At 37.5% G+C, this 13,335-nt stretch overlaps 1 protein-coding gene across 6 annotated transcripts in view; it reads left to right on the plus strand.

Moving 5' to 3' along the window:
• Positions 1-12,980, plus strand: part of LOC117423540 (mediator of RNA polymerase II transcription subunit 12-like protein) — a 104,189-nt gene extending 91,209 nt beyond the window's left edge. For 4 of the 6 annotated variants that reach the window (XM_058990286.1, XM_058990287.1, XM_058990288.1 and 1 more), the window contains exons 39-45: positions 1,110-1,160; positions 2,967-3,056; positions 4,164-4,381; positions 4,695-4,851; positions 5,106-5,171; positions 10,383-10,464; positions 12,841-12,980. In XM_058990286.1, the coding sequence (XP_058846269.1) occupies positions 1,110-1,160; positions 2,967-3,056; positions 4,164-4,381; positions 4,695-4,851; positions 5,106-5,171; positions 10,383-10,464; positions 12,841-12,890 (714 nt within the window). In that variant the 3' untranslated portion in view covers positions 12,891-12,980. The remainder of the gene's footprint in view (positions 1-1,109; positions 1,161-2,966; positions 3,057-4,163; positions 4,382-4,694; positions 4,852-5,105; positions 5,172-10,382; positions 10,465-12,840) is intronic. The other 2 variants (XM_058990290.1, XM_058990291.1) reach the window with 1 other exon arrangement.
• The last annotated feature ends 355 nt before the right edge of the window (positions 12,981-13,335 follow it).

Genomic DNA, 13,335 nt, shown 5'->3' on the forward strand with positions numbered 1-13,335 from the left:
CAATACATTTCTGTACCATACTGATTGACTGCTATAGCATGTAAACCTCAGTGAAGCACTTTGTTTTGTTACTGGTACAGTATCCACAAAGTGAAACATTTGAAAAGTGTTTTACCTGGTGAAATTGTTATAGCTCTAAACTTCCAATGCAGCTAAGAAAAATGTCATTCAAAAAACTGTTTTCATATACAGTATATAATGCATATGGAATGTAGATCTTTCACTTGTGCATCAGGAATAAAACTTCAAATACAAGCGCATATACTGTAGATTTACTCTAGATTTGTTTTGCATGTTTCCCCAGAAATGGGGATTCATATTCCTTATTTAGAATGTACATGATATCCCTTCCTTTAAAGTTCTTCTGTTTTAGATTTTAAGGAAAACTACATTTGAGTCTTTGCCCAGAAATGTGGTGAAACTGTTTTAAAAACACACTTTAAATACAGTACGACTGTCCCATGTTCATGTTTTTTCAATTGGTTAGAGGCAATTAGTTGTGGTTTCATTTTCCAGTGTCCACACGCTACTATATTTAGCCAGACTTGTATTGTATTACTTTCAACTGATTTATTGCCCCATTGTGTTGCTTTTAGAAGTATGAGCTTCAGCGGAATTCAAACAATGTATTTTTGGGCAAGCAAAAGTGAAGCTCAACCTGTAATGGGTATGTCCTAAGTATGGTTCAACCTGGTTGGTTGGAAGCTTGGTTACTAAGAATTGCTCAGAAGCAATAATGCTGATTAAAATTGAGAATGGACAATCAAAGAAGGCTTCATGCTGGAAACTGTTTGTACAAGTTGGATCAAACTTTGCATGGAAATTTGTTATAAGAGGTATACTCAGGTCCATTCGGTGAGTTCTGTATTAGCTAAGGTAAAATGGCTTTATTGTCAGCTTTAGACTGATTATAAACAAAGCTGGAGTTATACCTTCCCACATGCTGACTCATTGGCAGCAGTGATTTTACGTTTTATAATTGTGAGTTTTGACTGGTGAAGTGGTAAAAGTGCAAGCTGGTATTAACAAGCCTGTTCATGTTTTCCGTGACTAATGCCATTTCCGTTTATGCTATCTGCCCTTTTCTTGCCTTGCCCCTTTCTCTCCAGGACTCCTGTAGCACTGCTGTGTCCCTCCTAGATGACTTTACCAACATAATGGTAAACCAACTACAGACCATTCTCATCCCTGCTCTCTGTTTAATAATTCACACATCACTCTTAATAACAAGTTTGCAAGACCCAACTGCTTTTTGTTTGACTCTCAGCATGGCTCTTCACACAATTGTCTGGCTTTAGATATATAGAACAGTACACAAGAAAACACTGGTTGCTGCTAAACTGTTTGCTTCACCGTCCATTCCACTGTCACTCAGACAAGTCAATTGTATGCAGTGACATGAATTCAATTTTTTATTCAGATGCATTACCATTTGAATCCCTTTGTATGTATTGACTAAACAATGCCGCCTTTCTTTGTATTAGAATTGTCCACAGTCATGTAGGTTGGGGGGATTGGAAAGCCTTTTATGTATAACAAAACAGGAATTAATTGAATTGTGGGCTGTTATCTGTAATGAAGACAGGCGTCCATTAATGGAAAAGGGTGGGTGGATAAAGCTCCAGACAGCCCCTTGCTGTTCCACTGAGTATCCCAAACACTGATTACAAAACCTATTTCTCTCAAGAGATGCTGATTTGTTCCCCTGGTATTCACCAATCTCCATTTCTGCATTGGAGTTAAGAGCTCTGTTAGGTTTGTACACCTGATACTATGATACTATTTGATCCTATTGAACATAACACCTGCTCAGCTGTCAGCTAATCATTTACAATTGACTTGGACCAGACCAGATTTGAACCATGCCCTCAGACTGATGAGTGCAAACACCACATGGGTTCCTATTTCAACAGTTTTTTTAATGGCACTAAGTAAAAACAAGATAAAGTACTCATTTAGTCCCCCTTTTAAAAACACTGTACAGCATGCATCCTGGAGCTAGACACAGTGTGCATGCAACAAAAGTCTGACTCTCAGCCATCAAACCATGTGCTGTCTGCAGGACTTGTCAAGTGATTGCTGAAAACCCAATGATATTGATCACCATGTTTCTCTAGGAAGTAGTGGAACTGTTGCTCACAGTCTTGGAATTTGCTCAGTGTTTGTTTGCTGCCCAGGGTATGGCTAAGCTGTCCCTGACCAAGCCAGCAGCTCTTTGTTCAAGGTTCTTGTACAGCTATAGATCTGTCTGGACCTATGCCCTGCTGCTCAGGCAGTAGTTTGAATTCATACATTTACAAATTCAATCTTCAATGGGCTGCCTACTGGGCATCATTCTCTCCTTTTAATTGGGGAAAGTTACAATATGAAGTTTTCTAAAGAATTTGTAGCTTTTTTTAGCTTACTGTTGCTGACTTCAGCTAAGATTAGGTAACATGAAAAAAAAAAATATGTATGGGCCGCTGTTCTACAAATGAATAACACTTCTATTTATGTAAAGCTGTTAGGTTTTATTATAAACATTAGCTTAGTTTAGTTACTAAGTTGACATCATACTTAAGATTCATAAAATCTTTTAAGTAGCTCCCCTATGGATATTTTGTTTTCCCACTCTCTATGGGCTTTTTTTTTTTTTTTTTTACAAGAGGCCACAGAGCAAAGAGCAAACACACAAAAATGTGCTTAAAGGATGCTAAAGGGCACTGACACAGTCATGTGAAATCCTATTGAAAGTAAACATTATAGACGGCTTTGAACTGTGCAGTTCTAGAAAGTCTGTGTTTGAAACCTAAAAGAACCAAAGGTGTTACATTACAATAGATTCCTTTAGGATCAAGCATTTCCTTTTTCATTAACTCATAGTACACTCCTCTCTACTTTCTGACCTGCTGGTGTCTGTTGCTGAGCTGGGCTGACAAAGCTGCCCCACTGTTTGTATTTTATGCTTCTCTGCAATTGTGTTTCAGGGCCAGACGGTGGATCAGACAGCCCTCTATACTCAGCAGGTACAGCCTCCTTCCCAGCTTCCCCAGTTCCCTGGAATGCAGCAGCAACAGGCAAGTAATAAAGTGAGCTCACCTTAGAAGCAGAGCTGCCGTTTAATCAGCTTGTTAACGGCGGTACCAATTCACACGGGTGCAGGTAATAATTCCCTGCAGGGTGAAGGGAATGATTTAAGATGTATCAAAGGGGAAAGAGGGGAAGAGAAGGTGGAGAACACCATTAGGAATTGATAACATCACATCAGCGTGTTCACTGGACACACCCACAAATTTAGAGATAGGCATGGTATTTTTTCTGGCCCAGCAAAATTCACTGCTGTGCAAAAGTCTTAGACATGTTGCATGTTTCTACTCTGATGCATTATGAGCCTCCACTAGTGTTTTCTACTATTATAACAACCTTGACTTGCATAAAGAAGGAAAACACTGAGTGGAATAGCTCGCATCACTTGATTTTCAAGGTGTGGTATCCGAAGCATAATTAACAAGTACAGAGAAATATCATCTGTAATTGACAACCCAAGGACTGGAAGACCCAAAAAGCTGTCTAACAAGGATGAGCAATACTTGAAGATAATATCCTTAAGGAACAGAAAGAAAACAAGCGATGAATTGACAACAGAACTGGCAGAAGGCACAGGTGTCGTTGTCCATCCATCAACAGTCCAAAGCACCTTTGACCATTGTTCCATAGTCAAATTTCTGTGTTCTTGTGCATATTTTAGCTTTTTAGTCTTGTTCCCCTTAACAGAGTTATTCTTACTGCAACACATCCTTTAAGTTCTGATTTCAAGAGTGACCTTCGTACTGTTGATTTGATGGACAACGACACCTGTTCCTTCTGCCAGTTCTGTTGTCAATTCATCGCTTGTCTTCTTTCTGTACCTTAAGGATATTATCTTCAAGTATTGTTCATCCTTGTTAGACAGCTTTTTGGGTCTTCCAGTCCCGGGTTTGTCAATTACAGATGATGTTTCTCTGTACTTGTTGATTATGCTTTGGATACCACACCTTGAAAATCTTAAATATTGTTAATAAGATGTCTTTCTGTTCTGTATTGTAAGTATAGTACGTTGTATAGTAAGTACTGCTACTGTACTAAGATTGATATGGTACAGTGTATGGATTAACAGCAGTGACCTTCCAACCTGCCTCCTACAGAATAGCTCTCATGGATACACAACGTACAGCACCCACATGCCTCTCCAGCAGCAGGCTAGCCATGCAGGGCTGTCTCCGAATTACAACGTCAGGGCCTACCAGATTGTCCACTCCAACCCAGCTCTGTTGGACCAGCTTCGGCAGATTCAGCAGCAGCCGAGCGGCTACATCCACCAACAAGCTGCAGCCTTCCCAGCATCCCTCCCAGGTGCTCAAAGGTTAGTTGTAATAGAAGCACTGCTGCAAGTACCTAGTGGTCTCGTCTCCAGTTTAAGTGGCAATATCATGACACAGACTTACTCAGACACCAAGTCTGTTGCATCAAGAAAAATGTTTTACAGAAATGCTGAACATTTCTTATAATTTAGGAGTGGGATCACATCCTTTCTATTGGGATATATTGCCGGCTAATCGCATTGTTTTAGGATTCCTACCCATTTGTGTAAACAGTTTTAATTGCAGTTGGTCAGTCACACACATTTTAGTCTTAGCCCCAGGTAGCATTGACTGCTGTGTATTCCTCTGTCCCAGGCTTGCCTACCAGCCTCTGCAGCAGGACTCTGGTATCAGAGCAGGATTGGATCCCATGACTCCAGCAGCACCACATGTGAACCTTGGATCGATGCAGATGTCTCAGGAACAGATAAGACAAAGGCAACAGCAGCTCAGACAGCAGAGACTGCTGCAGGTTAGAAAGCATATTAATCTCACATTCCATATAGTACAGTATTTACAGAAGCAACCTCGGAGTTAGCACCTGCTTTAATCCCAGACGCCTTGATACCCAAGTGCTTATTTGAATGCTTAACATACTAAGTTTTTCATTCAATTTCATTTTTGAAAAACCTGTATTTCTGATCTTTTTAAATACTTTAGTTTTAAATTGTCTGTCATGCATAATTGCAATGTTGCTCTAAATTATTTAATTTTCATGTATTATAGCTGCAGCATCAACAGCAGAATCCACAAGCACTGGGAATCCAAGCAATGCAGCCTCAGCAACATTTGGTAAACAAATATTCCTAAATAATGAGTCACCACTCTGCCAGTGTGAGGAGTGATCCAGTGCATTTAAATTGGGATAGGGACACTTTGACTTCTGGGTCACAGAGATCCCATTCCATTTGGGTTGTTATTGTCAAAGTGTTTGTGAAATGCATTCTGCAGTGCCCTGTGCATATTGGACTCACATTAATAATCCACTTTCACTGTTGGCACCATTTGGCATCCAAGTCAGCAGCCTCAAAGGGAGACCAAAATAGAATGGGTGTTGTCCCTGTAATATTATGATATGAGTATAACATGTTATAAATATGAGTCCCTGCTAAAGACAGTATTGGAATGTGGAGACGGTTCCTAACTCTATGTCAAGTAGATACGTAAAGGTAGCCCTTGGGTGTAGTTACAAAGTTGATGAGCTCTTGAATAAAAATGGATAAACTCGCGACATAATAGTATTTGCATTTACAGGGGAAAACTTAATAGAATCACTGAATCATGCACATATTGTAACCTCAGCTTTACAATTATATCATCCATGATAAATTCTTATTCAAAGTCTCTGAATGTATTAAGCTTATTTTAGTATTTCTAAATGTAGCTTCACAGTTTTTGTGATTTGATTCGAAGATTATTTTTTTTTAAATTGGGAGACATTTATTCATGTCTAAAAGAGTATCAAACAAAATTGAACAAAAAGAGGTTTAATTTATTCAGAAAAGCACAGAAATATAAATGTTTTTTAATGGCTTGAATTCTTTTAACATCACTTCATGCTGTATGAAGGTTTGCAGTCCAGTACTGTTAATGATCCCCATAGATTCAATTACTTATTTGATACACTATACTAGGTTATTTGTCTTGTGCAAACTAATGCAAGATTAAATATGAGAGGGCCTCTTGCCTTGTCAAAGTATGTTCATAATTCTGTAACAGACTGCTTCATATATATCCATTTCATTGCTTCCTGATTTTCTTCATAATTTGAATGAACATTTGAATGAACGTTTTTTTCATGAATATTGCATCCTGTTATTACTGTAGTTATTTGTTTATACAATTGTCTGTTTCAGTTGCTGTGGCAGCATTGACCTACTATACATCACTTTACTAAAATATAATCTTTAGACCATCTAACCCTAAATAACATTAATATTTTATCACTGTAAACGGTGGAATTTGCTCTTTTATACATTGCTGCATTAAAAAAGGCATTATTTATTACAAATAATTTAAAGCTGGATTGTTGGTATGCCCTGAACACATTCTGACAGTCTGCAGTTTGATTAGTATAACAAACCCAGCTCTTTTTCAAGTTTACTATAAGCTGAATGTTTGAACTTTCCTATCCCCAATGGATGTTATGTAAGTGTGACACTGATGATGATAATTGCAAAGGGAATTCCTCAAACAGAGCTTAGACTTGCAGCATTCAAAAGAGGGGAATAAAAAAAGCATGTACATTATTTTAAATGATTTCATTAACAATAATTATGTGTGAAAATACTTTTTCTCTGTGTCCATTTTAAAATCCTTCTGTTCTAACATCTGCCACAAACAGTTATTAAATGCTAACATGAATTATTACACAATACAAAAGAGTGCATAAGTAGGAGGTTCCTAGACATTCAGGCTTCGGAGCTGGTTTCCTGTGTTTGCCCTGGAATTTCTTGCACTCAGCTTTTCCACTCAGCAGCTGCAGACCTGGCTAGGACATTGAATATTGCAATCTTTACGCCATTTCAACTCTACATTAGAATTTCAGAAAACAGTGGAAAATAATTCATATTTAAGGCAGATTATGGTGAGGTTAGCATTTTTTTTTTTTTTTTTAACTTTTCCTAAGAATTGATTAATCTTTACTAAAAATATGTCTTTCAAATTGCAATTTACTAGCCCACAATTACGCAGTATGTCCCAACCACAGTACCGGGAGACTTAATATAATAAGGCTTGCTTTCATAAGGTAATCCAATTCCAAGATGTGTAAAACTGCCACACTATGACAGGCAGGTTTCTGGTAAGCCCCCATCATAGTGAGGATCAACTGTAAAGCAATTGAGAGGGCATTTCTAAATACTACAGTAGTTCTGGTAACAAACTTATTAGGGTAGCGTAGCTATATGAAAATGACCCTAACCCATGGTGATAGATTAATTAAAATAACTTACTCCTCTATTAAAAGGATTAAAACTCAGCCAGAGTAAATCATTCTGGAAATATATATTTAAAAAGAAAATACTTTAGCATATGAAACGTAGTTCAGTGACTTTTAACAAAGGGTTTTCACTGTCTTTTATGTATCACAAAACTGATACAGTAAATATTGTACTACAGTGGTTGCTTTCCCTGGAACTCTCTCTGTGTTATGACTGTAACGTCTCGTATACAGTGGGCAACCCAGACTTTGAAGTTATCAGTAAAATCTGGATGGGTTTTGCTTGTTCACCTGGTTTGACTTAAATGAAGAAAGTAGCATCTGGAGCTGGAACTGTGTATCCCAGTGGAAAAAATGTTGAAAGAACCTGCGTTTCTTTCCTGTTTGGCTTCTTTAGTTCCCCAAGACTCCGGAATCATGCACATGTTTGGGCAATTTTTTTTTTTTATTGACCTGCTAGCTACCGATGAAATTAATTTGCACATGGTAGCTTTTCTTTAGAACTGCAGCCAGATATTTTTATTTTATTTTGTATAACATGATATATTTCCGGCAGGCTCATTTTGTTGTTGTTTTTTGGAGGAATGACAAGTCTCTTGAAAGCAATTGTCTACCACCATTAAATGAAAGCCTTTTAGTAAAGTAATCTTTATTTCATGCAGAGAACCTTACATTTATAAAAACACGAGTGGGATGCTATGGAGTCACATTTTCATATGGATTATGAACACGGTTCTTTGGGTGTAAACATGCGTTACTAACACAACAGATGTTTTGTTTGGTTAAATTGGTTACATACTACTGATGAAGTACTTTACAGGACAGCCTGAATGACAACAATTTCATTTCAAGAACCTTATTGGTGTCCTCCAAAACCGTTTTTTTTTTCAGTTAAATGCCTTTTTCAATGTCTTCAGTTGTCAAAACATTAGTCTAGTTCTAACCCAGAGTTTATGATTGAGCGGAGGAATGTTATGGAAGAATGTTTCAAACCTTTGATACATGACACACAGCACTGTAGGCTGGGATTCTGGGATTCACTGCATTGAGTGTAGTGAATGAAAGATGAATCTCCCCCTTGTGTCTGACTAACTAGGAGACATGTGGTATCTGATAACTCAATGTGAAATTTAGAAAGTGCAGAGGATTATGAAACAGATGAGGCTCTGAGCAAAACATTTTCCCAACATACAGTAGTAGTTTTTGGGGTTAAACTGACTGCCTGTATTTATTTTTCTGCCGTGTGTGAATACAACATTTGTGTAATATGTGGGGTTGATTTAAAAGGTTGTTTCATATAAGTTGTTATTGTCAGTGAGAATCATAAAAAAATAATAGTACATAGAGTAATACACAACATAATCTAAAATAAGTAAGCTACTTCTGCAATAGTCCAAACAAAACAAACAATGAACAACTATGATATCAACTCAAATAGCAATGAAGAAAATCACCTCTAGTACCTGGTTAATAAAGATCATTTTGGGGCCTTTAAGACAGAAACCACAAAAACTGCTGGCTCTTGCGCTATATGCAAGGGTACTCTCACTTAAATACATTTTTGAAAGAAAAATAAACAATATGGGGAGCTCTGACAAGACATACCCATTCATCACAATAAAGTGTAGTATTTCTTTAAGGATCTAAGTAACAGCTCCTTTCAGCTGCAGCCGGTGGATAGAAAATAAACAAACCACAGCCTAACTCACTCCTGGTAGCTTGCTCCCCCATGAAAAGGTGACTGTGAAAACCCAGAACTGCAAATTCTCCTGCTCACAGCATTAAGGCTGTGTCCCCAAGTGGTAGTAGACTTCACAGATCCCCCGCAGGTCTGACATGGTCAGCTGAAAGCATGCTGACACATCACGTGTGTGTTGAAAAGTAATTGCCTTTGACAGAGTTGTTTTTGAGAGAGGGAAGATATTAAGGCTCTTGCTGGACATATTCGCCCATATCTTTAAATATACTTTTCGGGCCCACTCACCTAGGGCTAAAATAAAGTTCAGTTTAAGAATCTGTTATAAACAATCAATAATGCATCTGTAAATGTGTTATAAAGTGTGTATTGACAGCATTAGACAGTTATTATTAATAATAACAGGCTATACCAATTGAGTGGCATATTTGCACAGCACAGCGACGGAACGCATTTTAATTTCATTGTAAAATATTTTTACAATCAAGTTATACCGTGTCCTCACATTTCCAATAGCACTTTTGGGAAAGTAAGTGGAAAAATCTGATGTTAGTTTACTGTTAAAAATATTCACAAGAGCTGCATTGACAATTAATTTCTGGATGATTTTTGCATCATTGCACTTTCTAGCATACAGTACACATGAACAGGCAATTGGGGTATATATATATATATATATATATATATATATATATATATATATATATATATATATATATATATATATATATATATATAGCATGGATATACTCCATACTATACAGAAATTGCAGTGAAAATATATTAGCTCAAGTGACTTTTCTAGATTAAGTAGTTTAAATATGTTTTGAAAAACTGCCTGCATTCCAGAATTTAAATATATTTTTGTGTTACATCTGAAAAATCATTAACACATTTTGCTACAGCAGAAATTCTGGAAAAAAACAATATGTATGTGTTTGGGGAAAGAAAAAAAAAAACTAAAACATTTAGTAGTATGTAGTTAATACAGTATTATGTAAATACAGCATTTCGATTTCAGCTTTCAGCTTTTATTTTTGTTTGTTTTTTGTATTATTCACAAGCAGAACTGTACAAACAATGACCATGGCAGCCCATTGGGTGAGGAAGTGCATTTTAGTTATTGCCAGTAATTACCAGAGTGTTAAAATAACAATTGAAACAGGCTGCATTCTAAAAATCTCAAGTGGTCGTGAAAAAATGTACATCTTGAGTTGTGCTTATCCCCTATGAGAATTCAGTTTTCACACACTGTAATCTAAAAGTGAACATTGATTTTGGTTCACTCATTTCCTTTCCCGGTCTCATTCTTTTTAGGAAACATAACTGTCACTGTGTGCTCATGGGGTTTGCTTTGTTTTTGCAGTTCTCAAGGCAAGGTTTGCAGCAGACTCAACAGCAACAACAGACAGCTGCATTAGTGAGGCAACTGCAAAAACAGCTCTCCGGTAAGTTCTTTTTTTTTTTCTTTTTGCTTGCAAAGCCTAAATAGGCATCTGGATCTTTGATAAGTTAAGTTGTCTCTTACGTACTGCACAGCAATCATTACAGTCATAGAAACTTTTCAGCATAACACAATTATATTTGGAATGCAATATTAAAATTATCCAATTAACCCTTAAAGACTAGACAAGGGAACTCTATTTGGAGTTCAAGTATGCCTGCAGACACTGCAGTTTGAAAAAGTTGTTCATACAACACTTTAAGCAGTAGCTTTTGGGAAAGTGACCCCTGTTCAGTTTAAAATAGTTTAATAGGACTTGCTGTGCACCTGGCAAGTTTTCAAGCTGTGTTTGCAGACAGTCCTGTGCAGGTCTGATTTTTACAACCCACTTCCGACCCTGACCCGCTACTACAGGACCTGACCCGAACCCGCAACCTGCTATAACACCCATCTTCTTACCTGCGACCTGACCCGTCCCGCTTTAACACTAGAGACGCCGCGGTTATACTCATACCTAAAATCGCTGCCGGCAGTCATTATGATGGTTACATTTTAAACAACATCAGTATTAAAATGAAAGACAAACTATCGGATACAACTCCCAAAGTTTTATTCAAGCACATCATATCAAACATCTGCACAGCCGAAACACCATATTTAAATGAACAATTAAACATAAAAGGGTTTTTCTAACTTACCACATAAAGCATTACTTCAAAAAATGAACTATAAGAAAATAAACATTTCAAAAGAAACTAGTGTGTAAACAGGTATATGTACATAGAAAACTATAAAACTATATTTTTTTAATTTAAAACAAAAGTAAAATATGTTTTCTCTTGCGCGTGTCAGTCGGTGCAGCACTGAATCCAGGTTGAGCTGCAGCAGCCTGCTGCTTTGCAGTTTTCTGATCGAATTGTTTCTGCCGAAGCGCTGTGGCTAGCTTCAAGGTGAAATCTCTCCTACTGATATTTTTCCCAGGGCAATTCCTTGTACAAAAGGAATTGATGGATGCCAGGTCCAGTAGAGATAACAACAGGCTTGTATATAAAATAAATTAGAATATTGTAGGTTATATTCAAAATAAAAACATGTACTGTAAAAGGCAGTCAAAATGACGGCTTTGGCGGCTCTAGGTGGGCAGGATTATAACTTCCTTATTTTCCCGGTCCTGCCTTTCAAACGCCGTCGGGGTATTTATTTAGGAAAAGTCATAAACGGACAACCGCATAACTTTCAGACACATCGAGTAATTTAAATTTGAAAACCTCGGACAGTCAAAATGACTCCCGTGGTGGTTCTAGTGCAAGTGTTTGTCCTTTACCTACTGCCTGCGTCAACTGGCTCTCACACTCACATTCACAGACAGCTATCTCCACCATTCTCCACCTTTCTCTAGTGGTCTGCATGTATTTTAACATTGTAACATATTAACTATCTCTGCTTACTTTACTATAAAATACCTGTCTTTTCCTTTCGTGCCACCAGTTGAAAGGGAGCTACACCTGTGCTTTCGCAGAGATGATGTACCAGTTTTGTGGCTGTCGTACACAAAAACATAATGACAGGTTTTACAAGCAATTAATCCAGTCACATGTTCATTATTTTCATTCGCTATGATTCCAGAAGAATTTCACATTTCTGATTTACCTGTCAAACTATTACCCACTACATGATATAAACCCGACGTGGTTTTGTTTCAACTGGTCCACAGGCATTTTTAATATCACCAAGCAGATGTGATAAAAGGATCTTGTGACGTATCAAACAAGCGGCAAAACAAACTGAGAACACTGCTTAGTCAGCTGACTCCTCCCTAATCGCCTCCTGCTTTGGTGCCACTTCCTAATACGTTATTTGGGAAAGGGTTACAGACGAGTACGCTGAAAGGACAGAAAATTACATTTTTTTGACCTGCACCCGAACTGCAAACCTTGAAAAAGTTTACATTCCAACCCAAACCCAACCTGCTTTTGCGGGTCACCCGCGGATGTCCGACCTGATGCAGGACGCTAGCAGACTGCACTACTTTCTTCTAATGTAGTGGCTACTAATTGTATCCATTCAAACCCAGTTAAAACAAGGGAAGATGTGCTTTTTAAATTCAGGGTTCAAGGAAGGGAGTTTCAGAAAAGAAATGTAATGACCCTTTGCAACTTGCATGAGTACCAAGCATCTGATGCAAGTTGCGTTTCACATGTCTGAGATATGAACCAAACTATTTAAAACTGTGCATGTAATTAATTGTTTTTTAATTGACTGTGGTTTACTTAGGTCTCTCTTTGTTGCACCTGTGCTGGCCATGTGGGCACAAGTGAATAAACTAAACTAATCCTCCAAGAATGAATGTATCTTCTCTTCTTTTAATCTTCCCAACAAGGTAATCAGCCCCAACAAGCAGGAAACCCATATGGCCCACCACATTACTAAGGAAGCCTAGCTTATACCTACATTACAGTTCCACACTGTATGTTTGCAATGAAGAACAATATAATCTCGATGCACTAAACAGTCAGACAGCAGACTCATGGTTTTGCATATTTCCTTGCGCTTTTGCTATTTTTGATTTATTAGATGTGAGTAAGTCATCTGGATTGAATGTACAGTAGTAAGATTAATACATTTCAATCACTGAAAATGTCTGGATCTTGTAGGACCTCTGAAGGCATAGATTTTGTTGCTGACCTTTTTTAAATATAGTACCAACTTAACAAAGTAAGGAATGCTGTGGATATAATGTATTTATTTATTTGTATGTAAGATAATATATAGAAGCGCAGTGGACCAAATCCAACTGAAGAAAGCACTTTTATTTTAGATCTTAGGATGCTGGTTGAAGTTCCTAATTCTGCTTGCCTTGTAAAACATTTAAAAT

Source organism: Acipenser ruthenus, chromosome 17 (genome assembly GCF_902713425.1).
Source record: "Acipenser ruthenus chromosome 17, fAciRut3.2 maternal haplotype, whole genome shotgun sequence".
Classification (NCBI taxonomy): domain Eukaryota; kingdom Metazoa; phylum Chordata; class Actinopteri; order Acipenseriformes; family Acipenseridae; genus Acipenser; species Acipenser ruthenus.